The 27,397-nt window shown below is 46.4% G+C and overlaps 3 protein-coding genes across 4 annotated transcripts; 2 read left to right on the top strand and 1 right to left on the bottom strand.

Annotated features, from left to right (window-relative positions):
- The first annotated feature begins 2,477 nt into the window (after positions 1-2,477).
- LOC134624228 (E3 ubiquitin-protein ligase RING2-A-like) lies at positions 2,478-10,024 on the top strand. 2 transcript variants are annotated; one of them, XM_063469189.1, is made up of 7 exons: positions 2,478-2,716; positions 4,097-4,202; positions 4,449-4,609; positions 4,887-5,102; positions 6,374-6,694; positions 6,967-7,225; positions 7,884-10,024. In XM_063469189.1, the coding sequence occupies exons 2-7, from the start codon at positions 4,125-4,127 to the stop codon at positions 8,025-8,027; spliced, it is 1,179 nt and encodes a 392-aa protein (XP_063325259.1). In that variant the 5' UTR covers positions 2,478-2,716; positions 4,097-4,124; the 3' UTR covers positions 8,028-10,024. The 2 variants fall into 2 exon arrangements, with proteins under 2 accessions (XP_063325259.1, XP_063325258.1); XM_063469188.1 differs by having other exon boundaries at positions 4,887-5,111.
- Positions 10,025-10,595: 571 nt separating this feature from the next.
- Positions 10,596-13,671, bottom strand: LOC134624234 (small ribosomal subunit protein uS13). Its single transcript, XM_063469196.1, has 6 exons — positions 13,580-13,671; positions 12,758-12,856; positions 12,557-12,643; positions 11,701-11,802; positions 11,452-11,543; positions 10,596-10,718 (listed from the first exon to the last, which is right to left on the bottom strand). Exons 1-6 carry the CDS (start codon positions 13,580-13,582, stop codon positions 10,643-10,645), a joined length of 459 nt encoding a protein of 152 aa, XP_063325266.1. The 5' UTR covers positions 13,583-13,671; the 3' UTR covers positions 10,596-10,642.
- Positions 13,672-13,704: 33 nt separating this feature from the next.
- On the top strand, positions 13,705-27,328 carry LOC134624227 (vacuolar protein sorting-associated protein 52 homolog). Its single transcript, XM_063469187.1, has 20 exons — positions 13,705-13,996; positions 16,126-16,207; positions 16,347-16,399; positions 17,024-17,099; positions 17,186-17,253; positions 17,819-17,994; positions 18,120-18,270; positions 18,527-18,627; positions 19,658-19,790; positions 19,889-19,946; positions 20,063-20,196; positions 20,792-20,947; positions 21,468-21,586; positions 21,797-21,920; positions 22,025-22,120; positions 22,832-22,939; positions 23,077-23,142; positions 24,021-24,132; positions 24,885-25,003; positions 25,803-27,328. Exons 1-20 carry the CDS (start codon positions 13,901-13,903, stop codon positions 25,947-25,949), a joined length of 2,175 nt encoding a protein of 724 aa, XP_063325257.1. The 5' UTR covers positions 13,705-13,900; the 3' UTR covers positions 25,950-27,328.
- Positions 27,329-27,397: the final 69 nt, after the last annotated feature.

The raw sequence follows: 27,397 nt of genomic DNA, 5'->3' as shown, positions 1-27,397 counted from the left end.
TCGGCTTCGAGCTGGCGGCCTCCGAAGAATGCAGCATAACGCTGCAAATCTCAGTTAACGAGCTACTGCTGATCGCCCCGTGTGTGGGGCTGGACGGCGTCAACACGTTAACGAGCTAACTGCGCTAACGCACTAGTTCCCACCAATGTAATTGAGCATTGCGTGGCACATCCAACATACTGTTTTACTTTTGTCCATGACGCGCTTACCTTCAGGGTCATACTTCACATGAAAACCAAAATAGTTCCAAACGCCAGATCTGAATGAGGGTGGGGGAGGTTCAATTTCGGCTAGCATTGAGGCAGTTGCCATGTTGCAACGAGCTTAGCTTCTGTCTCGCTAGCTTGCTCAGTGGATCTGCGCTCGACAGTGCAGCCTAGGCGGAGTAGTCGAACACAGATCCACTGAGCTCTCAACACAGACAGCATCGTCAGAAGAAAAGTTGATAAAATAAATTACAGTGTATTGTTCGATACATATGCGTACCGAACCGAAAGCACTGTATCGAACGGTTCAATACCAATACGAGTATTGTTGCACCCCTAATATATATATATATATATATATATATATATATGTATATTAGGGGTGCAACAATACACAAAATTCACGGTTCGGTTCGATAATTTGGTGTCACGGTTCGATATTTTTTCGATACAAAAAAATGTTCATGCTTTTTTAAGTTGTCATTTATTAAAATTATAAATGTATATTTTAACTCAAAAGTACAGTTTTTAAATTTAATGTTGCTGAAACAACAAAGTAATAAAAAAATAAATCTATCTGATTGAGAAATCACTCATCTTTGGAAAAGAGACTTTATTACAGAGAAATGGCTCTTTCCAAAATAAAAGCTCTACTATACGCTTCTTGTGGGCTATATTCTCAGCAGCATATTAAACATATCAGGTCCCATAAGGAGAATCATGTGCTAACGGCTGTCTAAATGACTCGGGTAAAGTTTGTAGCATGCCTGCTTGTTGTTTTTGTCTGCTTCCACTTGTCTTCGCACTAGGATGATGTCGGAGTAAATGTGCAGTCATATTCATTGTGTTCCCACTAGTGCTGTCAGCGTTAATCTGAAATGACGTTAACGCCACAACACGGCAAATCTCCCTTAACGAGCTACCGCGGATCGACCCGTGCGTGGGGCTGGACGGCGTCAACACGTTAACGAGCAAACTGCGCTAACGCAGTAGTTCCCACCCATGTAATTGAGCATTGCGTGGCACATCCGATATACTGTTTTACTTTTGTCCATGACGCGCTTACCTTCAGGTTCATACTTCACATCAAGACCAAAATAGTTCCAAAGGCCAGATCTGAATGCGGGCGGTGGAGGTTCAATTTGCCATGTTGCAATGAGCTAGCTTCTGTCTTGCTAGCTTGCTCTGCGCTCAGTGGATCTGCGCTCGACAGTGCAGCCTAGGCGCAGTAGACGAACGCAGATCCACTGAGCTCTCAACACAGACAGCATCGTCAGAAGAAAAGTTGATAAAATAAATTAAAAATGTTGTATTGTTCGATACATATGCGTACCGAACCGAAAGCACTGTATCGAACGGTTCAATATTGATACGAGTATTGTTGCACCCCTAGTATATATATATATATATATATGTATATATATATATATATATATACATATATATATATATATATATATGTATATATATATATATGTATGAAAACTTATGAAAAATTCCATAATCATAGCAAAACACTTTCCTACGCTTCATTAATATATAAGCAGAGTTTAACAAGTAAAGTTTAAAAAGTCATATGACTCTTTAATTTGTCTTTATTAAATTAATATCATATATTACTTATACCACATATAGCACATAACATGATTTTGTTCTAGTATCGTCCTCTAGGATTGTTATTTTTATTTCCTATTATGTTTAGTTTGTTGTGGAAAATTAAACAAAACCTGCAACACACCCAGTGAGCTTGATTTGAAGTGGGTTTAATAAACACATTGCAGTGTGGAGAGAGCATCCCAGTGAAACACCATCTCTGAATTGTGGCCACCGCCCTTACATCTTATATACAGAGACACAGACAAAGAACGTTCCACAAACTCTCACACATTGCCCCTCTCACGGGGGGGGGCTATACCTCCTCCCTCACAGAGAGAATTATAACCTTGTTTTCTGCTTGGCCGTCACGTCTCCCATTACAATGGCCTCACTGTGTTAACATTCCACATGCATGTAAACTGGTGACAGGAGTGCTCCTACTATAGTAAAGTGAAAAAAGTGATATTACTGTAACTAATGTGATATGATTAAATATGTGATTAATACATGAGAAAAGAAATCTGCCTCCACATGTTATTCTTACTTTAACATTTTGTGTTTTTGTTTTAAATCACATAAAACGTGGGAGTGTACAGGCTGCACTGCAATACTCAAGCCTGCCGTTTGGGGCACTGCCGCCGCGAAGCGGTGAGCAGCTTTACCGGGAGCCGCAGAAGAAGAAGGGAAAAGATGGCCACGGCTAATGTTAGCTAGCTCATCACTGTCGAAAAATGTTTCGTTTTTGCTGTTTTGGGTCGTTGTAGTTTTATACCGAGGCTCAACTTAACTTGACAACTTAAAGCCCTCCGCCGACATCGTAAAGACTGTGGTGGGAAGCCGAGCCCCGCTGCGCGCTGTTCGTAGCGGTCTAGTGTCTGTGCAGCGGTGTCAGCTGCCCGTCACTTAAACGTCAGGTGAGTTTCTTCTTTCCTCTTTTTTGTCCTCTCCATTTTTCTGTGTGTATCGAGGGATGTGAAACTTTTGGCTGTTAAATCCGCAAAATTGAGTCAAAGTTTGCAAACTTGAGACAATGTTCGGTCCCTGCAGGAAGTTTGAAGGCTGGCAGCTGTTGGTGAGTTCCTGTTGTGGGAACTAAAAATAAACTGTGGTTCCCTACAGAACATCAGCAGAGACCGCGGGGCTGCTGTGAAGTTACATGGGCTTGTTTTCAGAATAAATCCGGTGCGTTTGTAATAATTAAAAAACTTAAGAAAATCCAAAAAGATGAGAACATGTGATGAAAGCAGAGATATTTACACATGCAAGTGTGAATAACTACAAGATCACTGCCAGACCGAATCAAATCGGTTCATCTTCTGCTCACATCTCCACCAGGTTTCATGAAATGTTTGCACATCGTTTTACAGAAACTACCCTGAAAAAAATCTTTGGAGTGGAGAGACCAGACAGTTTCCACACTTTAGGAAACGGATCTGGATTTAGCAGGAATCCCACAACTTCAGGTGTCCGCAGACATGGAGTGCCGATCGGTGCCAGAGTTAAAGCTCAGTAAATGGTAATCACAGCAGGAGAGGATGGAGAGTGATAGTGGGGAGTTTATTTCCCACTTCAACCGTGAATAGAAAGTAGTGTGTACAAAAAGAGCACATGGATCACATCTAACCATGTCTACATGCAGTGATGATTGCTTTAACCTTTCCTATTAGTGGACATAGGGTGGGTGAATATCAGTGGAAACTGTGTGTGTGTGTGTAACATGAATGTCAGCATTCACAAAGCTACGAACACTGATGCTGATTTAGAGCAGGGTGAGGAACCCCAGGCCTGAAGGGCCGGCAGGTTTTAGATCTCACCATGGGTCAGCACACCTGAATCAGATGGTTAGTTCATTACCAGGCCTCTGGAAAACATGTTGAGGAAGACATTTAGCCATCAGCAGGCCCTCGAAGCGTGGAGTTGGGCACCCCTGATTTAGAAGAAACTTGGTTCATTGTTAAAGACAGAGCAGTGAACCGACAGATTGTGGATATCTATCTGCACACTTGTAAACAAACTATAGAAAAAAAAAACAGCTTATCGGGCAGCTCCTCATGATTGATGAGACTAAATTCAAATGTTTGTTGTTGCACGACTTTGTACTTTTAAAATAGATTGAGTTATTCTGCCAATCCAACATATGGAGGTATTACTGAAGCCACCTTTCTTTAAAGAATTATATACGTATGTCTTCATGTGGATTTCTTTGTGTTTTTATTTTGAGTCTGTAATAAAAGTTATTATTTGATTGACATGTGAAGAGTGCATCTAATTGTGTTTTCTCTCCTGTCTCTCAGTGAGGATTGGTTGGGGGGAAGCACAGCCATGGCAGCTCCTGTAAACATCCAGGCTCCCAGTAAGACCTGGGAGCTGAGTCTGTACGAGCTGCACAGGAGCCCTCAGGTAAAGCTGTCTGTGTGCCCAGCCACTCACTGCAAAATAGAGGCAGTGTCTTAGGAAACTGTGAGGAAATTATTTGTGATGTTTGCTGAAGGGTAAATGAGTTTGTAAGCTTTGTTCCCATTACCAGAGCAGAGGGAAATATAGAAATAGTGAAATATAGAAAATAAACAGCTCGGCTAAAAGGACCAACTGTGATGTAGCAGAAATGAAGAACCGCAAATGTTCTCACACGTTTGGTGTGTTCAGGAGGCCATCGTGGACGGGACGGAGGTAGCCGTGTCTCCTCGCTCTCTGCACAGCGAGCTCATGTGTCCCATCTGTCTGGACATGCTGAAGAACACCATGACCACCAAAGAGTGTCTGCACCGCTTCTGCTCAGACTGCATCGTCACCGCGCTGCGATCTGGGTGAGCACGAGCTGCCGCTGTACCTGATTCACGATCGCCGTGTTCACATAGCTTGTTTTGGCCAATTATAAATAATTTGGAGATACATTTTTAAGGGACTTTGGATGAGTTGTTTTCTGCAGTGGAAATGCTGCCACTGTCCCTAACGAGAACAAATACGTCGCGGTAACGTTTGTGTAGCTGAATGTGTTCACTGACTGATTTTAATTGCGGCACATTTCTGCAAAAGCCGATTATTCAGTGAATACAAAGCTTCAGGCTGTTTTTCCCTGTGCAGGAACAAGGAGTGTCCGACCTGCAGGAAGAAGCTGGTTTCTAGACGTTCGCTGCGCAGAGACTCAAACTTCGACGCGCTGATCTCCAAGATCTACCCGAGTCGCGACGAGTATGAAGCCCACCAACGCCGCGTCCTCGAGCGACTCAACCGGCTGCACAACAAGGAGGCGCTGAGCTCCAGCATCGAGGAGGGGCTCCGGCAGCAGGCCCGCTACAGGTCCGAGAGGTGACACGGATCAGTTTTATGATTTCACACTTATGCGCTCGAGGGAGCGCCACTGATCCTTCTGAATACAGCGTAGCATTCAGGCGGGGCACAGAGCCGCACTCCCAACAGATCCGCTGATATTCGCAGGGCTCATATATGCTGCGCTTCTTTAGCCTGCAAGCCGCTTTGCAACCCACCCTCTCCCCAGCTCCTCCTTTTCTTGCTGTTCCTGACTTAATAACACCGCTGCTGTGATGACAACTGCCTAGGGCCGGGCCATATCATACCGTTCACGGTAATACCGGTATAATGTTGGGCAACGATAAGAAAATGGAATATCGTGATAGAATATGGGTAAAATGCGCATGCGCAGTGCCTTTGTCTTCATATGCACATGGTGGAAAAATCATGGCGGCGATGGAGAATGAGGAGGGCGAAAGCGGATTGTTGAATGAAACGGTTGAACCAGAACTGGTTTGTAAAAATGCTGCAACTTCAGTGGTGTGGAACTGGTTTAGCTTTCGTCCGTCAGATACACAACAAAGCACTATTTTTGGTAGAGCATGCTAGCGGGCCGTCATTATTACCGTGTTTTTGGAAAATACGGCACACTTAAAATCAATCCTTTGATTTTTCTGAAAATCGACAGTGTCCCTTATAATCCCGTGTGCCTTATGTATGAATTCTGGTTGTGTTTACTGACCTCGAAACGATTTTATGTTGCACTCGAAAATCTGTCAAATGTTTTAGTACGACTTTGCTAAGCTACGAAGCCAAACCGCTTGATGGATTGTTGGAGCATTACGGCTATCGTAGGCAGGAGCCTCGCGGAGTGATACGTACTGTGCTTCAACATAATATTACCGTATTGTGTGTGTATAACCTCTTTTTAAGTTTTGTGGATATTAAACATGGTTATGCTGAGGATATGTCGGCCAGTTTCCACTGGAAATGGCTTTTGGTTAAACTGTCAGCGAGGAATTTGCATTTGCACTGTTACATTTTTATATAACTTTAATGCACATAAAAAAACAGCTGCTTGTTTAAGTGAAAATGCATTGATGTTTTTTTTGCACTAATAAAGTTGTGGAGTTATAAAGTATTTTGTCTAGTGTCAATTATATCGTCAGTTATATCGTTATCGCAAATTTTCAAATGTACATCGTGATAAATATTTTTGGTCATATCACCCTGCTCTACAACTGACCACACCCTGTAAGTTTAAGCCCCTCCCCTCTGAATGATAATTACTGTTGTATGTGTTTACCTTGGGGCTGCAGGAATCACCGGGTGAAGAAGCCCACTCAGGAGAGTGATAACACCACCTACAGTGGTGGGGAGGACAATGGGGACTCCCGTTCACACCTCTCCCACGACTCCGCCCCCTCACACACGCCACACCCCTGTGGTCAGACCCCTCCGGAGGCCGGGCCGAGCCGCAAGCGGCCACGTCCATCTGATGATGGCTCGGGACCTGAGGTGGACAGCGGGAGCCCGACTCCCCCGCTGAGACGCCACAAAGAGGGGCTGTCCTCCGAGATCGAGCTGGTGTTCAGACCACACCCACAGCTGGTCCACGCCCAGGACTACAACCAGACCAGGTCAGACCTTTTCTGAAGTAGCTGAACAAACATTTTATACTGAAAATGTGAATCATTTAGTCAGGTGCTCGGCAAAACTGCTCTCCGGGAGATGGCAGAGACCAAAAACAGCTAAAACCAGGGAAATGACTAGAAATCAGTAAAAATGTGTGAATAAGAACATAAACATGGTGTGAAGTGGTGAGTCTGTCCCCAAGTGGCCAGAAAATTCAGAAAACTTTTAATTTGTCAGAGGTAGAGCACATCGCCATCATCTGCCTTTCCTTTGTCAGATATGTGAAGACAACAGCTAACGCTACGGTGGACCATCTGTCCAAGTACCTCGCACTGCGCATCGCTCTGGAGGACCGACGGCCCGAGAATGAACCCGAGGACCGAGGACGAGAGGAGGCAGGAGGAGAAGAGGCGCGAGCCGAGGGGGGGGGAGGTGAAAACGGAGGGACCGCAGGAAGCGGCGAGGGGACGAGTCTGAGCAACGTCAGCGAGAAGCAGTACACCATCTACATCATGACGAGGGGAGGCCAGTTCTCTGTGAGTGGCGGCTGAACACGGCTCGGGGCTTTCAGAGCTGGTTAACGAGTCACGTTTCATTCAAGCTGCATTAACCTTCTGTTTTTATGGATGAGTTTGTTATCTTTACAGACTGATGTACACGTTCGCTCCTTGAAAAGATGCCTTAGATTAAAAAAATACATATAAATCAGTGGGAAGTTTGAAGTCTTCTCATTTTAAATTTGCGTCCCAGAAACTGCGGTTCGTTCATTCAGCGTAACTAAATAAACGCATTAAGTTGCTCACCTCTGGTAAGCAACAGTCCCGATCAAAAGTTTAAGACCACTTCAAAAATGGCAACATCCTATTTTGCATGTTTGGATCTTAACGAGGTTCCAAGTAGAGCTTCAAGATGCAACAAGAACAAATGAGAGTGAGACAAAACAGTTTTTATTGGAAACAACACTTAAACTGAAACGGGCTGTTTTACAGCTTTTTTTGTTCGGGACTGTATTACAGTGACTGTGTCTAGGGCTTTTATTGTGAAAACCCAGGACAGGAAGTGGGCAAGTCTTTGCATAGTGCAGTCAGGCTGGTTTCTGGTGTGATTTTGTTGTACGATGGAGGAAATCTGGACTGATCGATTCCATTAGAAGCTTTTTTGTGATCTGACCTTTATGCTCATCCTTCCTCTCAGACCCTAAACGGCTCGCTGACTCTGGAGTTGGTGAACGAGAAGTACTGGAAGGTCAGGAAGCCTCTGGAGCTGTACTACGCCCCCACCAAAGAGCAGCAGCAGCCCCAGCAGCAGCAGCCTCCTACCCCACAGAGGGAGGCCTGAGGGGGAGCGGTGGACTGCTTTCCTCTCCAGCGTGGCTCTTTGATTTCTTTTCTGTTTTTTATGATAAGTTAGTTCAGCTGCCACAGTTTCACAGAAAACCTGCGTCATGTTTTTCTTAGTTTACTGTTATTAACGGGGATCTCTTCATCTCCTCACTGAACTGGCTGTAACATGTGAGCTGATTTCTCAGCAGACAAACTGATCTGAGACTCTACAGAGTGAAACTAAAGCAGCAGCTGCTGGAGTCCAGCTGTTTTTGATGCTTTCAAGTCAGCCGTGTGTGCTGGACAAAGCCAGATGTTCTCCATGCTTCTAACACGCAGACGCAGAAGCGACGTGTCAGTGAGCAGCTGCAGCGGCTTCCTCATATCTACATGTATGAGGTGCCAAAATAAAAGCACCAATTCTAAATGTGACTATTAAAAAAAAAAAAAAGGCATTTTATTTTCTTTTTGCAGAAATGACCAAAACAGAACTTTGGAAACTGTACAAAAGATGATAAACTAGTTTAAAACAGAGCTGTCTTTATGGACGCCCATTTTCAGCAGGAAAAATAAGTCTTCAATATTTTTGGAGTCAATTTTGTGAAAGTGTTTCCAGATGGAAATGTTCAGGGTTTATCTGTCGAAAGCTTCTTTTTTCTTTTTTAAATGTAAGACCAACTTTGGGATCAAACTTGTGTTTTTCTTAGTGTCGCCTCCACCCCACTCACTCTGCTTTTGAGACCAGGTGAAAGTATAAAGCTCATCTTCTCATGCATTATTCTATTTTTTAGATTTGTCGGTGGAAGCCGGTCGTGTCGAGCTGTGTTGTCGTGTGTCAGAAAAAGGTCGCTGGGCTGGATAGCTTTATTTTCACGAGGTCGCCAGATGTGGTGAAGGGGGCGGGCTGTGAGCAGCGATCGTTTCACGGCACTCTGACCCTCGGGACGTCACAGTGAACTGCTGCTCTATCGTCAGCGGCGATGGTGGATTTACCAAATGAAATCAGACAAATGATAATTAAACATGTGATCGACAGTGTTTTTTTTACTGCTTTCTATAGAAGAGCTCAGAGGCTTTGAAAAGGCTTCAGTGGAATATTTCATCTTTGAGTTCATCTTCTTTTCTACAAACTGATGAATTAAAAAGTCACAGCGACTCGTCGGCCGATTTCATTTCTGAAATCTTCGTTGCGTCTTCAGGCTTTGCCGCTGGGGGACAGCTCGGCACTTAAAACAAACTCCTCTGCATTTAGCGTGCGCACTCAGTGGAACCTGTTGCTCGAGGTTATCGTAGCGGTCAGGATGAACTCTTTATTCTTCTCCCTGCTCGTTACAGCAGCGGTGCTTTTGAATGCAGAGATAAGGCGGGGAGCAGTTTTCTGAAACATTTCCTTAATAAAAAGTTGTACACAGATGTTTAAAAGCCCATATTTTGCTAGTCTTGAATGTTTACGTCGTCTACAGATGCAGCTGCGCAGTAACACGTTTCAAACACTGGCATGAAAAGGCGTTTCTCTTAAAGTCACGAGCCCGCTTGGGTCCTGCTGCTTCAAGCCTTTGCTCCACTTCTTACGCACTTTAAACTTCCTGCAGCCATATCATTTTCCCCACATCTCAGTTTCTGTGGGATATCTATATTAGAATGAAGCAATATTTCCTTTCTGATGTGTGATACTGTCTTTCCTCCTGTCATCAATGCAGCACAATAAACTGTTGGACTCGATCTCCAGCTCCTGTTTTTGTCTCCGACTTAATCGTGTCTAAGTGTAACGAACCTGCCTGGGCTCAGAAATATTACTTAGACAAAACAAGGTCTTCACACCGGCGCATCCATCTGTGCATCACTACAGGGTATCGACTAAAGCTCAGCTGTTCTAATGGGCTTCTCTATCCTGGTTTCATTCTGTACAATGAAGGCTCGTGCTCTCAACCTGTCTCTAAGGCAAAGCAGGGAAATAAGTGCAGATGCATTCTCATGAAAGTGTACTCAGAGCACTCGTATCCATGTTACTGGGTATTTTACTCGTGATTCATTCCCCTGCTAGGCGGCTCCATCTGTAATAACAGCCTAAAATATCAGATTTCTATTTGAAATCCTACAGAACATCAGTAGATGTTCTGTGCACATCTACTACTACTCTGCGGCGATCGTGGCTCAAGAGTTGGGAGTTCGTCTTGTAATCGGAAGGTTGCCGGTTCGAGCCCCAGCTTGGACAGTCTCGGTCGTTGTGTCCTTGGGCAAGACACTTCACCCATTGCCGGTGGTGGTCAGAGGGCCCGGTGGCGCCAGTGTCCGGCAGCCTCGCCTCTGTCAGTGCGCCCCAGGGTGGCTGTGGCTACAACGTAGCTTGCCATCACCAGTGTGTGAATGTGTGTGTGAATGGGTGAATGACTGGATATGTAAAGTGCTTTGGGGTCCTTAGGGACTAGTAAGGCGCTATATAAATACAGGCCATTTACCATTTACTCCTGAACATTAAAACTACATCACTGATCCCCCGAGACGCCACCTTCAAAATAAATTACCAAGGAGCTCCCAGCGGTGTGTTGGTGAGAGAAGTAAAGCAGCACAGGGGACGAGAACATTTTGTGAACTGTGGTGTTTTATTGAAACAAAGGGAAGCGGGGCAGTTTACTTCTTCTTGGACACGCCGACGGTGCGACCACGACGGCCGGTGGTCTTGGTGTGCTGACCGCGCACACGCAGACTGCAGGGAGAGAGACGGAAACCAGGTTAGGACGTCTGTAACAATACAACTGAACAACATGTTTGATGATTTCATCTTAAAAAACAGAATTCATTTGTTTTTAAAGGTTTTAATCTGACCGACTGCTTCGTGCTGGAAACGTGTTTCAGTTTAAAGACAAACCTATAACCTCTCCACCATCAGGAAACTCAAACATCTGCTTCAGGAAAGTAAACAGGACATTTAACTGGTCTGTAAATCAGCAGGACAACAAACATCACAATGTTTGAGCCCATTATTAAAGTATATATTTTATTACAAGAGGGGTTAAAGGGGCAGACATCAGGGCTCTGAACTTAAATCTACAGATTCAATTCATGTTCCATTTTATCCCTGAAGTCTCCCACAAAGCTCAGATGTACTCCGGCCCCCACAGGACCAACACTCAGAGCGTTGGTGTAGAGGTCACCGCATCTATGCTCTACAGTCACACACTCATGAATTTAGCCTGTTAGTGTGGACGCACACCGAGGCTGCATCAGTGTTTCTGAGCTCACGGTTCAAGTTTTTCAGGACAGGCTCGCTCTGCAGACGTCCCGTTTACTCTCGAGTGTGACACAAACGTTCATGAAGCCTCTGAACTCTGCAGGACGTGTCCCGCTCACAGATCTGTGCAGACTCGGGTAAACGGAGGACGCGTCGATGCGGAGCCTTCTCACAGGAGTGCGAATGAATACGAGGACCGCGCTCTTACCCCCAGAAGTGCCTGAGACCACGGTGAGCCCTGATCTTCTTCAGCCTCTCCAGATCTTCTCTCAGCTTGTTATCCAGGCTGTTGGCGAGGACCTGAAATCAGACACAGGGATGGTCACGGGGTGCCTCCAACTAGCCCGTCCAATCAAATACTTTGGTGTGAACCTCGTTCAGGTTTGTGCCAAAAATCGATTTCATAATTTAGATTCTTGAAGAATGGAAGACAAAGCAGCAGCTGCCGGTCACCCACCTGGCTGTATTTGCCGTCCTTCACGTCCTTCTGCCTGTTGAGGAACCAGTCTGGGATTTTGTACTGGCGAGGATTCTGCATGATGGTCACCACCCGCTCAACCTGACAACCAAACAGCTCCGGTTACTACGCAAGGAAACTGAATATAGTGATCGACAGGAAAGGCCAGATCTAATGAAGCGTCTCCAACTCTGGGAAACAGACACCCGTCCTAAAATGTGACACCTGAGGAAACAACTGCTGCTTTACATCAAAGTCGGGACAAACTTCAAGTGAAGCAAAATGCTTAGAAATGCTCTGCAGACAGCAAAGTCCAATGAGCAGACACTTTCACCTGATGGTAACATTACGCCTCAGCTAAACCAATGATGTCCTCAATGATTACGTCACTCTGCACCCCTCTGTGACCGGAGGTGCTTCTTTACCCCCTAGTTTGTCTAAATGCATAAAATCTGGAGCGTTGCAGTGGCAGATACACACTCATACGGCGCGATGCGACCACCTTCTGCACAGGTGTGCCAACATTAACCTGCTGCTGGTAGCCACACTTTACTCCTCTGACTTGTGAGTACTGTTCTTCACAGAGTAAAGTGCCGTCTCTTTGCCTTCATGCAATAAAACGAGACACGCTGCTCTGAGGACGATTAAAATCTTTCTATAGTCAGATCGTCTCTGAGCCTCAGAGACCGGCCTGCAGAGGACCGACCCTCCAAACGCTTCACAAATCAATACCCGTGATACTTGTTGCACTGATTCAACGAGGCAACCATCACTCAAGCCCGAGTGACAAAATCTCCTGACAAGACGACAGCATCACAACTCGTCGTTTTCAGTCAAAGCTCTGAACAATCCTCACCTCCTCCTCAGTCAGCTCTCCGGCTCTCTTGTTCAGGTCGATGTCGGCTTTCCTCAGGACAACGTGGGCGTAACGTCTGCCAACACCCTGAGAAGAGAAAGTGTTAACAACACGCCGACAATCACAAAAAACAGCACAACTGATGTGAAGATGAAAAACAGCCAATTGGAACAAGCGGCACAGACTCAGGGAGGAGCTCACCTTGATGGCAGTGATGGCGAAGGCGATCTTCCTCCTGCCATCGATGTTCGTGTTCAGGACACGAAGAATGTGCTGGAACTTCTCAGGGATGACCAGAGACTGAGATGCAGAGGGAAAGTGAGTCGCACACAGCAACATGTATTTATTTTAAAGATCACGCAATAATACACATACATGTTACAAGCTTCACACTGTATGTATAACGTGTATGTTTATATGTTAACCTATGTATTTGCAAAGTGTGCTGGAGGTTCATGTGGATTTCTCTTAGTTTAGCCCCGTTAGCCCGAACAGATGGACTGCTGCGGCTCTGAACACCGTCAGGTTTGTTCAAACCCGCCAAAAAAAGAGCTCACGAGTACAACATCCCAGCAGTACTTCGACTATTTGAAATACTGTGTATTTACATCAGAGTACTTCCAGCTCTCGGCCAGGGGCGACCAACATGCTTAGCAAGGCTAAAGCCTGTTAGCTCTGAGGGCTAACCGCCTCAAACTATGACTGCTTCTTAAAGTTTAAAGCGGCACACAGGCTCCATCCACAGTTAGTTCCAGGAGCAGGAGCCGGGCATGTGGAGGCTTTATAACCGGGAGGAAAAAACGAAGTTAACTGTTGGGGCTCGTCAATACAGCTCCACTCACATCCCAAAGCAAACTGGGCTAAAATGTCAAATTACCCGCTATAAACCGACAATTCCGCACCAGCCCCATCACGTAGGCTGTGGAGGATTTATCGGATGTATAAATGTGACAAACAAGCGCGACTAAAGCTGGATGATCACGGATTTCTGAGATAGTTCAGTCTGCCAGAAAAGAAACTCACCATCTTGGAAGCAGGTTCCGTGCGAAGAGGAAGCCGTAAGGCTCTCGCGAGAGTTTGATTCCTTTCGCGAACGGAAGTTGGTACACCACTATCGAGTCGTCCGACTGGGAAAAAAACTGTGCTCAAAAGAAACAAGCAAATACGTGGCTTAACGCGGTTAGTTTCACGCGAAATAAATGTTTATTGAGTCCCGTTCATTTATCACCCACTGCACTTGATCGTGCTAATACCGCGCTCGTTTAAAAAACGGATATTTTAGCTAACTACGAGGTGGAACTTTAGATTTGTATTTTTCTCTGACGTTAGCGTATATTCGCCGCAATGGCGGAGGGAACCGCGACCACTGCTGGAGCTGGGCCCGATGTAAACACAGCTGGGAACCCGACAGAAGTCGCCATGGCGTATTTACAGGACGAGGTAAGATGTTCTTCTTCTGCGTGACGGCTGCGTTCAGTTTCACGGAGGGAATCACCGGTGAGCGCGAGCTTTTAGCTGCGTGAAGCTCAAAGAAGCTGTTAGCAGGTGGAATCATTCTACAGAGTGCTGATGCTGCTGGATGCTAATGGGAAGCACTGACTTCCTTAATGTGAGGAGGAAAAGGCGATTAATTTCAAGTAATCACGTCAGGTTTATCAATTGTCGCTCTGGTCCTGCATTAATAATCCCGATTATGGATGCTACTTTGTCTGTCACACAAATGAATGTGAGGTGGTGTGTGCAGCAGCTAGAAAACAGATGGTTATTCAATCAACTTCTCTCTGTGTAAAAACGCTCATCGGACATTTTATTAGGTACACCTTGATGTAACCGGGATGGACCTCTTTTTTCCTTCAGTCGGTTTAAGTCTTCACATTCAGCTGTTGGTAACCGAGATTTTGGTCCATGTTGACATGACATCATTATGACATCACCACAGAGTTGCTGCAGACTTGTCAGCTCCACCCATGATGAGAATCTCCCATTCTGGTATTTTAAAGAAATATTAAGCAACTTAACTAATAGGGCTGCCAACTCCCAGGAAAAAAAAAAAGGGAACCAGCCCCCGCCCTCTGCCTAGTGATGCTTAAATGATGTAATCGACTTTCATTTAATGCACATGTTTGAAAAAAAAAATGCACAGAAATCAACAATTTTTCTACAATCATTAAATAGATTCAACATCTTTCTTCAACAGAATTGCAGACTGCTTTTTCCCAAAGGAAAAAGTACTATAGCTTACTAGGATATATTAGAGTTAATAGTTACTATATGCAGTAATGGACTTCTATACATTTTACATCAGATGAAAACTTTGGTTGTAAGATTCAGATAATTATTTATTAAAAGCTCGACATGACAATTAGAAAGAAAAGTATGTCTTTGTGCCCCCCTTTCCATGTTAATGCCCTACCTGTCCCCCTGGCTAAACTTTGCTAGACCCGCCCCTGCACAGTTACCAGCTGTCAGCTACGTAGAAAAGGATCCTGGTGTAGAAAGTAATATTAAATACATTCTAACAACAGCTTATCAAGCCGATCAGCTGATCATTGATCAGTTTCATGATTGAAGTAGCAACAGGAGAGGGAGGGGGAGAGAATGAGAGGCAGTCGCTCCATATATCGGTTGTTAAGCTTAACGTGGGAATGCTTTACAAACATTCAGAGATGAACTTACACACTTGCTTTGCTTCTCTGGGATAACTTTCTCGAAAGCCAAATGCTCCACCAGACCGCCGACAGGTCTCGCACGCCACAGCTGCTCTATCATGTGACGCATGCTCCTCCGACGTGCTAAGGCTATGAGCTGAGTTACGCCATGTCGCAAGTTTTGTGAGGTGCTTTTGTGATATTTAATGGATCAGATTACATTTTTTATTTCTCTCCGATATCCGATCCAGTAATTTAGGACAGTATCGGACAGATATGTAATATCGGATCTCTAGTTTATACCAAATTCTGACTTCCAGAAACCTTCAAGAAATTGAGACTTCTCAGACCAGGAAATGTTTTTTCATCTTCTGTGTCCAGTATTGGTGAGTCTGTGTGAACTGTAGCCTCAGTTTCCTCCTCTTAGTTGACATGAGTGACACCAGCTGTGGTCTTCTGCTCCTGTAGCCCATTTGCTTATGCTGTTCCTTGGTTGTAAGTCAGGCTCAAAGCTGTCTGGCCGTTCTCCTCTGACCTCACAAAGACATTTTCCTCCAGTGAACTGCCGCGCGCTGAATATTTTCTCTTTTTCAGAGCTTCTGTGTAAACTCTGCAGATATTTATGTGGGACAATCCCGGCAGATCAGCAGTTTCTGAAACACTCAGCCCAACATCCTCACAGTCGCTTGGATCACCTTTCTTCCACATTCTGATGCTTAGTTTGAACTTCAGCAGGTCCATGTCCACAGGTTTACATGCACTGAGTTGCTGCCATGCAATTGGTTGATTAGATATTTGAGTTAAAGGACAGACAAACAGGTGTACCTAACAAAGTGGCCCGTAATTGTATGTTTTCTCATTGGTTGGAATAAATCCTGTTAATTATCACCACTGAAGACACACTGGTTGTGTTTCCCCCAGAAGACTGAAGCAGACATGGCTAACCTGAACCTGGGAGAGCTGGACATCACTACGGACGAGTTTATCCTGGATGAAGTGGACAGTAAGGAAAAGACTTCATATTAAAGCTCGGCTGAGGTGGCGCTTGTTACAGCTTCCTGGGTGATACTGGAGCTTCTCGGTGCTGCCTTGCTCAAAGGTTTCGCTTGTCACTAACTGTTGTTCCCTTTTGTCTGCTGCAGTTCACATTCAGGCCAACCTGGAAGACGACCTGGTGAAGGAAGCGCTCAAAACGGTGAGAACTGAAAGAGTCACGAGTCTAACAGATAGATAATATATGACACGTCCTCGGCTGATGTCCCGTCCTTCCTGTGTCTTGCTTCTTCTCGGTCTCCCTCAGTTGTGGTTTCTTTGCAGCAGTGATGTTGTTGGTTTGCTGCTGTGTGGAGGGGACACATCAGGCCAGGTGTTTTTCTTTCTCTGTGGGAGGATTTGGCCTGTTGGCTGTCAGTTTGTCAGCCTCATATCTCTGAGCCTGTGCAGCAGAGGGTGGGGACCATCCAGAGTGCTTTTGTAATTCAAATTCACACCTTCTGCTGTGATCTTGCTGTTCGACCGCTGTGTGCTGTAGTAGTTTGTTAGTCCACATCTCTGAGATGAACCTGTTCAGCTGAAAGATAACGTTTAGCCTCATGGCAGGTCAGCTGTGACAGTTAACGTCTGCTTTTGAAGCTGCGAGGAAGAAGACGACTCGACAGCCTCCGAGCTCCTCGGGGCAACAAAGAGTTAAACTGCTGCTTTTAATGTGAAGGGATTTGTTACTTTTCTTTTGAAAGGTACTATAAAATAATTGTTACCTCCACACTTCCTCTTTCAAAGCACAGATAAAACATTTCAGTTTCCTCCCGTCGGTTTTCAGGGTGTCGACCTCCGTCAGTACTCCAAACAGGTGGAGGCAGAGCTGCAGAGGATTGAACAAGCCTCCATCAAAGACTGTATCCTTCACAGTGTCACCTAATAATGTATAACCACACACTAACACCCGTCACTGATGATGTTTTCCTGAGCGCTCGTCCTGCAGATATCAAAGAGAGTCAGAACATCGCCCTGCTGCACAACCAGATCACTGCCTGTGACTCCATCCTGGAGGTGAGAGGACTGAGACAGACAGGCTTAAAAATAATCATGTGTGTGACATTTATACAAAATGTCCAGAAAACTCAGGTAACAGAGGGATGCTGGGACGGACTCTTGTGGATATTTGAGAATGATTCAAGTGTGAATGAGTCGAGACGTGTTTTGTTTCCCTGTCACATTTTCTGAGCTGAGTTCTCACAGAAGCGTCAGCAGAAGAACACGTCGTCACTGTGGAGCTGTGCAGAGGCGGGACAGATGTACCCGAGACACACGTTCCTGTCAGTTTGCACCCTTACTTCAGTTTTCTGCACACAAGCTTAAAGTAATAAAAGGCTTTAATAAAGGTGCTTTACGTCACAGTGTGCTCACTAAAAGCAGCACGGCTGCTGTGGTTACTCGGCCTCTCTGCATCTGAGTGGATTCTTTTCTGTCCTCAGTGCTGAGTTAAGTTTTTAGGTGGGTCCAGTTCAAGTGGGGAAATGAGAGGCGGGCACTTTTTCAAACCGTCATCGGAGCGCTGTCCTCTTCCTGGTGTTAAAGCAGATTCAGTCTAACCTCACGGCTGTGTGTCTCTCAGCGTATGGAGGGCATGCTGAGCGGCTTCCAGAGCGACCTGTCCTCCATCAGCAGTGAGATCCAGACCCTGCAGCAGCAGTCGGTCAGCATGAACGTGCGGCTGAAGAACCGGCAGGCCGTGCGCAGCCACCTCAGCCAGCTGGTGGACGAGCTGGTGGTGCCCGGAGCCATGATCTCGTAGGTTTGACGGCTGTCGCTGCACTCAGTTTGCAGAGACCTCAGAATTGTTCCTGATGGATTAACCAGCCATCAGTGGTTTGTGGTGATTGCATGACTTATCTGCTGGTCGTGTGTGTTGGCAGCACCATCCTGGACAGTCCTGTGACGGAGCAGGAGTTTCTGGAGCAGCTCCACGAGCTCAACACTAAGATCAACTTTGCCAAAGAGCTGAGCTTCAGAGAGACGCTGGCCTGCTCCGACATCCAGGACATCGTCGACCGCCTCAAACTCAAGGTGAGAGACGGGCGGGAGGTGCCCGAGGAGGAAAGTTCCCGACTCTTTGGAATCACGTTTACAGTCCATAACAAACAGGAAATGAGGGAAAATCCTCATTAATAAGTCAGAGATCCTGCTGAGCTGCTCTCCTGAGGTGTTTCAGGGCAGAGCGCTTAATGTACCCGCGCCACACGAAGGCGTTTAACTCATTCCTCTGTCTAGTAATCAGGTTTTATATCTTTGTGATTATATCCACACACTTTGTTCCCCTCAGGCGGTGTCAAAGATCAGAGAGTTCATTCTTCAGAAGATTTACTCCTTCAGGAAACCGATGACCAACTACCAGATCCCACAGAACACTCTGCTGAAGTACCGGTGAGCACAGCTGAGCTTCAGCACATTTCTGACATAAATATGAGCGTTTGGGTCCACTCACAGGTAAAGCAGCGAGTCTGCATCACACTGAACCTGCAGACGTCTTTTCTTTGTTGCTTCTGTCCATTTAAAGAGCAAGAAGTCCATTTTTACACTCGAGTAACTGAAACGTCTTTAAAAACACTTGTTTCTGTTACGCGTCTCGTTTGTCACATGACGGAGAATCCTGAGCGCTCCGCATCGTTCGCTGATCCAGGTGAGGTCTGTGCAGACTCCTCTGTTCTCCGCTCAGGTGTATTCATCTGTTTCCCACCACTACACTTAGTAAATCTGTTTAAATTCTGTTATTTTTTAATTGATTTTAATTATTCGATATGTTAGACTGTTAATAAATCTGTGCACACGTCTGCATTAGTTTTTTATTTGAGGTGAGGTTTTAAACTTAAAGGTGGACGTAGTCATGGCGACATCACTCGCTGACATCACGTTTCCACCTTCTGTTTCCTGACCTGGAAGCTCCACCCATCTTTTTACCATCTGTTTGTTATTTTTTTTGTTGTGTTGAACTTGTTTTTAATTGTGCGTTAGAAATAACTCGACACATTTTCGTCATTGTGTCGAGTTATTTCTCGACACAATGACGATCGTGGCTCAAGAGTTGGGAGTTCGCCTTGTAATCGGAAGGTTGCCGGTTCGAGCCCCGGCTTGGACAGTCTCAGTCGTTGTGTCCTTGGGCAAGACACTTCACCCGTTGCCTACTGGTGGTGGTCAGAGGGCCCGGTGGCGCCAGTGTCCGGCAGCCTCGCCTCTGTCAGTGCGCCCCAGGGTGGCTGTGGCTGCAACGTAGCTTGCCATCACCAGTGTGTGAATGTGTGTGTGAATGGGTGGATGACTGGATATGTAAAGCACTTTGGGGTCCTTAGGGACTAGTAAAGCGCTATATAAATACAGGCCATTTACCATTTACCATTCTGACCTAAACTTTGAAAAGTGAACATGCTGATCGATGCTGTCGTTGTTTTCACTGCAGGTTCTTCTACCAGTTCCTTCTGGCCAATGAGAGAACGGTCGCCAAGGAGATCAGAGACGAGTACGTGGACACCATGAGCAAGATTTACTACAGTTACTTCAAGTCGTACAGCGGCAGGCTGCTCAAAGTGCAGGTGGGTGAGCAGCGGGGTCACGCCCTCGCTGCGTTTGTGTCGATGCGGCTGCACGCCGTCTTCGTGTGGATAACAGCTGATGTTTGTGTGTCCCGCAGTACGAGGAGGTGGCAGACAAAGACGACCTGATGGGAGTCGAGGACACAGCCAAGAAAGATATCCTTCACGGTCTGTGGTTTGTGTCACGCCTGCTCACCGTGTGCGCTGCGCTCGGGCGCTCTGCCTGCTTCACATTTTCAGATTGTTTGAAGCTCCTTGACTCGCGGCCGCAGGTTTCTTCTCCAAACCGTCTCTGAAGAGCAGGAACACCATCTTCACTCTGGGCCAGAGGGGGGCCATCCTGAGCCCGGCCGAGCTGGAGGGGCCCATCCTGGTCCCGCACACGGCTCAGAGAGGAGACAGCAGGGTGAGAGACGGAGCCGTCACAGACCGAGCCGCTCAACCCAAACGCGTTCTGCAGATCTGCCATTTACAAGAAAATAAAATTCTCAGTGACCAAACCAGCGTCTGTAACACGAGACACGCCCCCTTCAGGACAAACAGGATGCACGTCCTCACTTTTAATGAGATGTGAATAATTTTAGGATCCAGTTTAAATTACAGCTGAGCTGAGCTCTGTTGCTCAGCGCTGACATCTTGTGGCAGATTAAGAGATGTTTAATTTTCACTGCTGGGAAAGTTTGGGAGCAGTGACCTCGTCATAGACAAAGATGGAAACAGCTGCAGAGGTCTGCAGTCTTTGTAGTCACCTGAAGGGGACGACAGCTCAGGGGCGTGTCCTCTGTAATTGACAAGTCATTGCCGTAGAAACGTGTAGTTTTTGTTGTTGTGCTCAGCAAATTGTGTTTCAGACTCCAAGATGGTGACAGTCACGCCGCTGAACACGAGACTTCACAAACTAATGAGTGACATCACAGCGCGTCCATCGTTTATCTACAGTCTGTGGAGCCGATCGGTGCCACAGAGGTCGTCTGAGGTCTAACTCTCCCTCTCTCTCACAGTATCCCTATGAGACGCTGTTTCGCAGCCAGCACTACGCTCTGCTCGACAACGGCTGCAGAGAATACCTCTTCCTGTCTGACTTCTTCATGGTGGCTGGAAACTCCGCCCTCGACCTCTTCAACAGCATCATGGGAAAGACTCTCAGCATGTTCCTGGTGAGAACCCCGCCTCCTGTCAGAGCTGCAGGCTTTCCTCTCCAGCAGAAACGTTTCTTTGGTCAATTCAAACCACATTTATTACCTGACTTCATCATAAACAAATATCAGACTTTGGATCATGAGCAGCGTGTTATGTTTTGCTATCACAGATATTCAAAGCAGTGATGTAACAGGACGCGCTGCGTATAAACAGCTGTGTTCTCCGTGAGTTTGTCACCAAGCAGAATCCTCGTGTGATAAACTAAACACATGTTCAGCAGAGAGGAGGGAAATGTTGAGTTTTACTCTGCAATCTGCAAACGTCTCAGTCCTGGAAAGAGTTTACAGTGATGTTTTTAAGTGGAGCCACGGTGTTACTGAAGATGCTGCTGTTCCTGTAGGTAACACTTCTGGGGGTCAGAGTTCAGGTTACATGAAACCAAACTTAAAGTCATAAAAACCAAAAAAGCTCCTGAGCGACAGTCGTGCAGCGTGTGGTCGCAGCGTGTGTCAGCCCGCTCTCTGTCTCCTCCTGCAGAAGAGCATGTCCACCTACGTGTCCGACTGCTACGACAGCATCGCCGTCTTCCTCTGCATCCACATCATCCTCCGGTTCAGAGCCATCACGGCCAAGAGGAGCATCCCAGCTCTCGACAAGTCAGTCTCCTCTGTTCCTGTAGTGTTGCTGTACTCTGACTCTTTCAGTGTCTCCACCTCCTCCTGAACACACCATCTCCTGTTTAGCTCGTGGTTACGTCAGCTGGTGTCACGCGGCTGTTTGCTGCTGGGCGGCGTACAGACGCTTCCTCTGCAGAGAGGGAGGTGTTCAGATTGATGGAGGCTGATGGTGTTGGTGCTGTTTGTCAGGTACTGGGAGGCGGTGCTGGAGCTGCTGTGGCCGAGGTTTGAGCTCATTCTGGAGATGAACATCAGCAGCATCAGAAACACAGACCCTCAGAAACTGGGAGTGCTGGACACCAGACCGCACTACGTACGTACACACACTGCACATCCTACAGCACTGTGTTTGCTGCACACTCCACTCACACAGCTCTGTGTGTGTGTGTGTGTGTGTGTGTGTGTGTGTGGTTTCAGATCACTCGCCGTTACGCAGAGTTCTCCTCAGCCATCGTCAGCATCAACCAGACGTTCCCCAACGAGAGGACCAACGCTCTGTTGGGACAGCTGCAGGTAACACACACACACAGACACACACAGACACACGCACAGACAGAGACACACACACACACACACACACACACACACACACACACACACACAGACAGACAGACAGACACACAGACACACACAGACACAGACACACACAGACAGACACACACAGACACGCACAGACACACACAGACAGACACACACAAAAGCACACACGCGCACACACACACAAAAGCACACACACACAGACAGACACGCACAGACACACACAGACAGACACGCACAGACACACACACACACACATAAACAGACACACACAGACAGACACACAAAGACAGACACACACAGACACACACACACACACACACACACACACACAAACAGACACACACACAGACAAACAGACACACAGACAAACAGACACAGACACACACACAAACAGACACACACAGACACACACACAGACACACACACACACACACAAACACACACACACAGACACACACACACAAACACACACACACAGACACACACAAACAGACACACAGACACACACACACACAGACAGACAGACACACAGACAGACACACACAGACAGACACACACAGACAGACAGACACACAGACAGACACACACAGACAGACAGACAGACACACAGACACACAGACAGACACACACAGAGACAGACAGACTGAATTTGTGTTCAGTGATTTGTTGTGATTCTGTTTCCAGATCGAGGTTGAAAACTTCGTGCTGAAGATGGCGGCAGAGTTCCCGTCGAGGAGAGATCAGCTCATCTTCCTCATCAACAACTACGACATGATGCTCAGCGTCCTCATGGTGAGCGCCACAACCGTCAACAACACGACACTCCCCTCAGGATCTGTGCTGATGTGGGGAAAATATTCTGTTTATGGAAAAGAAAAGTTGGATTTCTGTGGCTGATGGTGCTACTGGTGTTTCTCTGCTGTGTCCAGGAGAGGGCAGCAGACGACAGTAAAGAGGTGGAAGGCTTCCAGCAGCTGCTGCTGGCTAGAACTCAGGTAAATATAAACATCATCATCACCGTGGATCACTCTGCTGTTTCACTCAGGTTTCTGATGTCATGGTTATTTCAGAAGGCTTTCATATTTCTATTCGGCAAGTAATAACTTTGAATAGTTGAATAGTTTTATGTCCCTTTTGTTTAAAGTGTGTGTGTGTGTGTGTGTGTGTTTCCTTTGGAAGCATCTTGTGAACACTGGCATTGCTGTATAATAATTCAGTTTGGCTGCTGACAGAGGAAGTACGAAGCACGTTACGAAGTCTGTGAGGGTGGAGCAGACGACACTGTGATGTGTAGCCAGAGTGGAGAGATGAGCATGCAGGTAGCAGAGGTAGAGAAGGTGGATGAGTTTAAATACCTGGGTTCAACTTTCCAAAGAAAGACAAAGAACAGAGTGCAGGTAGGGTGGAGCGGGTGGAGACGAGTGACAGAACGAGAGCAGCAAGGGTGAGAGACTGTTTAAAGATGGTGGTGAGACCTGCTGTGGGGATTTGGAGACGGTGGAGGCCGGGCTGAAGATATTCAGATGTTCACTGAGAGTGAGAACGATGGAGATGAGTCCATCAGAGGGACTGAGCATCTGAGCATGTGCAGAGGAGGGAGGGTGGATATGATGGAGCTGCCAGGCAGGAGGAGACGAGGAGGACCTCAGAGGATGTAGTGAAGGAGGACATGCAGAGGGTTGGAGGTGGAGGCAGCAGGTGATCTGCTGTGGTGAAACGACTATTTTCACACTTTATAAACTTGTTACAGTTTTAGTCAGCGTGCACTTGGACGCTGTTTTAAGCTTTGAAAAGTACTTTTACTAGATTTCTAGGTAACTTTGTAACACTTTAGTTCCTGATCCTGTCGTCTTCCTCCTCTCGTCCTCTGCAGGAGTTCATCGAGGAGATTCTCTCTCCACCTTTCGGAGGGATGATCGCCTTTGTGAAGGAGGCCGAGGCGCTGATGGAGAAAGGGCAGCTGGACCGGCTGAAGAACGAAGAAGGTGAGAAAATATCTTTACCTTTGCTGTGAAGGTTCAGGTGTTACCTGTGACAAGGTGTGCTTTGCCCTGCTGTGTTTGAAAGAGGATGTGAGGAAAGCTCTCGTCTGATTGGCCAATTCCTCTCTGTCTGTTATTTCTACAAATGTGGGCAGTTAGCTCACCATGATGTCAGAATCTAAAACGATGATGTGACCAGATTAGATTCAGGATTAAATCGAGCTGTTATTAATTTGCTCGTCGTTTCTGCATCACCTCCTACGTCTGCTGCTGTCACCAAACATGAAGCTTTCTGGGACGTACCTCTGAGCTGCAGGCGGCTTCGTTTAGTTCAACTTCCTGCATACCTGCACCACAGGTGTTTTCCACCCTGAGCTCTGAATCTGTGACACGTTTAGAGGAAGTCCCAGCCCGCCCTGTGTGTTTCATGTTTCTGTGAATATAAAGAGTCGCTCAGTTGGTTGTGTCTGAGCGGCAGAGCGAGCGTGCTTCTCTCACCTCAGCCTTTGGTTTTGTTTTCCAGAGTAACCAGCAGCTTTATTTCTCTTTCAGTCTTTGTGCTTTCGTGTCAGTCAGAGTCAGGTTCCCACTTCCTGTTCACCACGTCGTGTGTGCTCGCTGTGTTTCTTTGTTTTGTTTGACCAGCATGTTTAACAGGAAGCTGACCCCAGCAACATGATGGCGAGGAAACCGAGAGTCAGCATGCACACTGAAACTGAAACTTAACGTGTGTGTGTGTGTCTGTGTGTGTGCAGCTCGAATCACTCAGCTGGTTCGGGGGTTTTCCAGCACATGGAAACAGTCGGTGGAGGCGATGAGTCAGGACGTCATGAGGTCCTTCACCAACTTCAAAAATGGAACCAGCATCATCCAGGTGAGCCGGGCGGCAGGTGTGCCACACAGCCTCTGTGGGCTAACTGTGCTGTGACACCAGGTTTCCAAAGGGTCACAAAGGGACAAAAACATACAAACTGGCTACAAAGTGACACAAAATTTAAAACAAAGATTTAAAACGACGACAAAAACGACACAAAATGTCCAAAAAAGGGAGAAAATGTCTCCAAACGAATGCAAAACAGTGAGACAGTGAAGAAAATGGTCAGAAAAGTATAAAATAACCTGCAGAGGCGTGTGAGAGTGAAACGAGACACACTAAACAATGTTAAAGGACATTAAACTGAGAACAAAACATGCACATTTTCATATTTGAGAAGCAGAAATCAGTGAATAAAAAACTGGAACAATGAGCGCGATGTTTGTAAACATGAATGTGTCTCACTGCACAGTCACAGCAACATCAGTGCTGGAGTGGATCAGCCTGAGGGACACGCTGAGAGGCAGCGATGGGCACAGCTGTGACACGTTATCATAAGTTTACAGTTCATTTTAATCTTTTTGTCTCGTTGACCTTGAACACCAGCGGGATGCACGACCAGCACAGCCGGGCTCTAATTCGCCGGCTCTCTGCTTCAGGCTCTGAGCGCGCTCACATTAATAAGAGGATGTGACGCCTGCTTCAGACACAGTGGGAACACAAACCTGTGGTTCTAGTTCAGCTTCACAAGCTGCTTGTTTTTTCTTCCAGCAGAGAAGAAACACGCTGTAAAGAATCGGTTTGAACTTCAGCTTATGTGTTTAGTTTTACTAACGTGAGTCACATCCTCCTCCCGCAGGGCGCCCTGACGCAGCTCATCCAGTACTACCACGGCTTCCACAAAGTCCTGAACCAGCCCACGTTCCGCAGCCTGGCCGTCCGCTCCGAGCTCATCAACCTCCACCACCTCATGGTGGAGGTCAAGAAGCACAAACCCAACTTCTAACGGGATGTCGGGGTCGGGGTCAGAGAGCCGGCGAACGCACCGACGCTCCTGCGGGTGGAGGTGACAGTTCTCTGCAGCCGACCGCTGCTTCATCTTCTTTTCTGTGAAGTTTGCAGAGCGTTAAGAAAGACTTTTGTCTCCAGATGAAGGAGCCGAGTCACAGGTCAGAGGAGGAGAGGGAATTTTAATTCCATGACTTTAAAAACTGTGAAGAAACCAGTGAACCACGGACGCTCTCGGCCACTTTGTCACTGTCAGGGAAACGTTTGGCCCTCCTGGCTCTACAGTGACTGTGGGTGTGTGCAGGGTTTTTTGGCTTCTGTTACAGGCAACAGCAAAAACTTCCAATTCAATGCTAATTCAACCTAATGTAAATGAATGTCTAATAATCACGTGAATGAAGAATAAAACTGGAGTAAAAGCAGTAGAAATGATCCCTGATAGAAGCGATGAAGGCTGTGCAGCTTTCAGTGAGCAGTAACTGAGCTTCAGTCAGCTGTTTGTGAGACGATCAATAATCTATCAGCTGTTTTGATTGGTTCCTTTGATTAGCAACGCTGCTCTAATCAGATGGGAGAACGTCTGTGGAACATGTTACTGAGACTGACGCTGAAAGGACAAAACGTTTGTTCAGCAGGTCCAGTGTTTAGACTCGAACCATCTGACTCCACCCACCGTCTGTCTGTGTGGCTCCGCCCACCAGCTTCATTATAAAAACTATAGTTAAACTAGATTAGCAGGTCTGCTTAGTTCAACCTCCAGCCAGTGTGGAGCTGTGAAAAACTGCAGTTCCTCCCACGACCACCACAGGCCGACTCCCAGCAGTGAGCACCGTGTTACAGGTTTACAAAACTGTATTTTATAACTCACCTGTTTAAACTCTAATTGATTAGGGGCGTGGCCTCTTTGACTGACTGGACCTCTGGACCGTGTCTGGGCCGTCGGCCTTCTGGACCAATGAGGTTATCGTGCTCACAGGCGTCCAAGAAGTCTGAGCTCCAGATCTGCTGAGTGAAACTCTAAGATTTTCAGATTGAATGTTATTGATCACTAATCTGCAGCTACCTGTGTGCTGTGGCTCCATGCTTTTATCCAACAATCATATTTAAGCTTCGTCACATGATCCCACTCCATCATCCATCTTTCATCTATATACTGATCTCGTTATATACTGTACAATCTGGGGAATGGTGCGGTTTTATGGGAACTATTTACAGCGGCGGATGAATCCACATGTGGTTCTCTGACCGTGTGGGAGCAGGAGAGTGTTTTAATAGATTTGTTGGTGAGGAGATGAGGATCCTCCTGCAGACAGTGTGTTGGTGCTGTCGTGTTACTGATGTGAATCTGTGAAGTCTAACAATGAGAGTGCAACACCAGTCTGTCTGCGTGCTTTATTTATTGTTGTTATTCATCTCACAAAGATCATTGTAATAATTTAAATGATT

The sequence above is a fragment of the Pelmatolapia mariae genome, linkage group LG3_W (assembly GCF_036321145.2).
Source record: "Pelmatolapia mariae isolate MD_Pm_ZW linkage group LG3_W, Pm_UMD_F_2, whole genome shotgun sequence".
Taxonomy (NCBI): Eukaryota; Metazoa; Chordata; class Actinopteri; order Cichliformes; family Cichlidae; genus Pelmatolapia; species Pelmatolapia mariae.
Note: the sequence above shows the minus strand (reverse complement) of the source record. Positions and strands in the feature narration are given on the sequence as shown.

What these genes read in the sequence shown, in the direction of transcription:
- LOC134624228 (XM_063469188.1), top strand. Translation starts at nt 4,125, where the DNA reads ATGGCAGCTCCTGTAAACATCCAGGCTCCCAGTAAGACCTGGGAGCTG. An exon ending in AGCTGCACAGGAGCCCTCAG is followed by an intron (nt 4,203 to 4,448) that starts GTAAAGCTGTCT and finishes TGGTGTGTTCAG; the next exon opens with GAGGCCATCGTGGACGGGAC. An exon ending in GCCCGCTACAGGTCCGAGAG is followed by an intron (nt 5,112 to 6,373) that starts GTGACACGGATC and finishes TTGGGGCTGCAG; the next exon opens with GAATCACCGGGTGAAGAAGC.
- LOC134624234 (XM_063469196.1), bottom strand. An exon ending in AGGACGGCAAATACAGCCAG is followed by an intron (nt 11,544 to 11,700) that starts GTGGGTGACCGG and finishes GTCTGATTTCAG; the next exon opens with GTCCTCGCCAACAGCCTGGA. An exon ending in GGTCTCAGGCACTTCTGGGG is followed by an intron (nt 10,719 to 11,451) that starts GTAAGAGCGCGG and finishes CTCTCCCTGCAG; the next exon opens with TCTGCGTGTGCGCGGTCAGC.
- LOC134624227 (XM_063469187.1), top strand. Translation starts at nt 13,901, where the DNA reads ATGGCGGAGGGAACCGCGACCACTGCTGGAGCTGGGCCCGATGTAAAC. An exon ending in TATCCTGGATGAAGTGGACA is followed by an intron (nt 16,208 to 16,346) that starts GTAAGGAAAAGA and finishes TGTCTGCTGCAG; the next exon opens with TTCACATTCAGGCCAACCTG. An exon ending in TGAAGGAAGCGCTCAAAACG is followed by an intron (nt 16,400 to 17,023) that starts GTGAGAACTGAA and finishes GTCGGTTTTCAG; the next exon opens with GGTGTCGACCTCCGTCAGTA.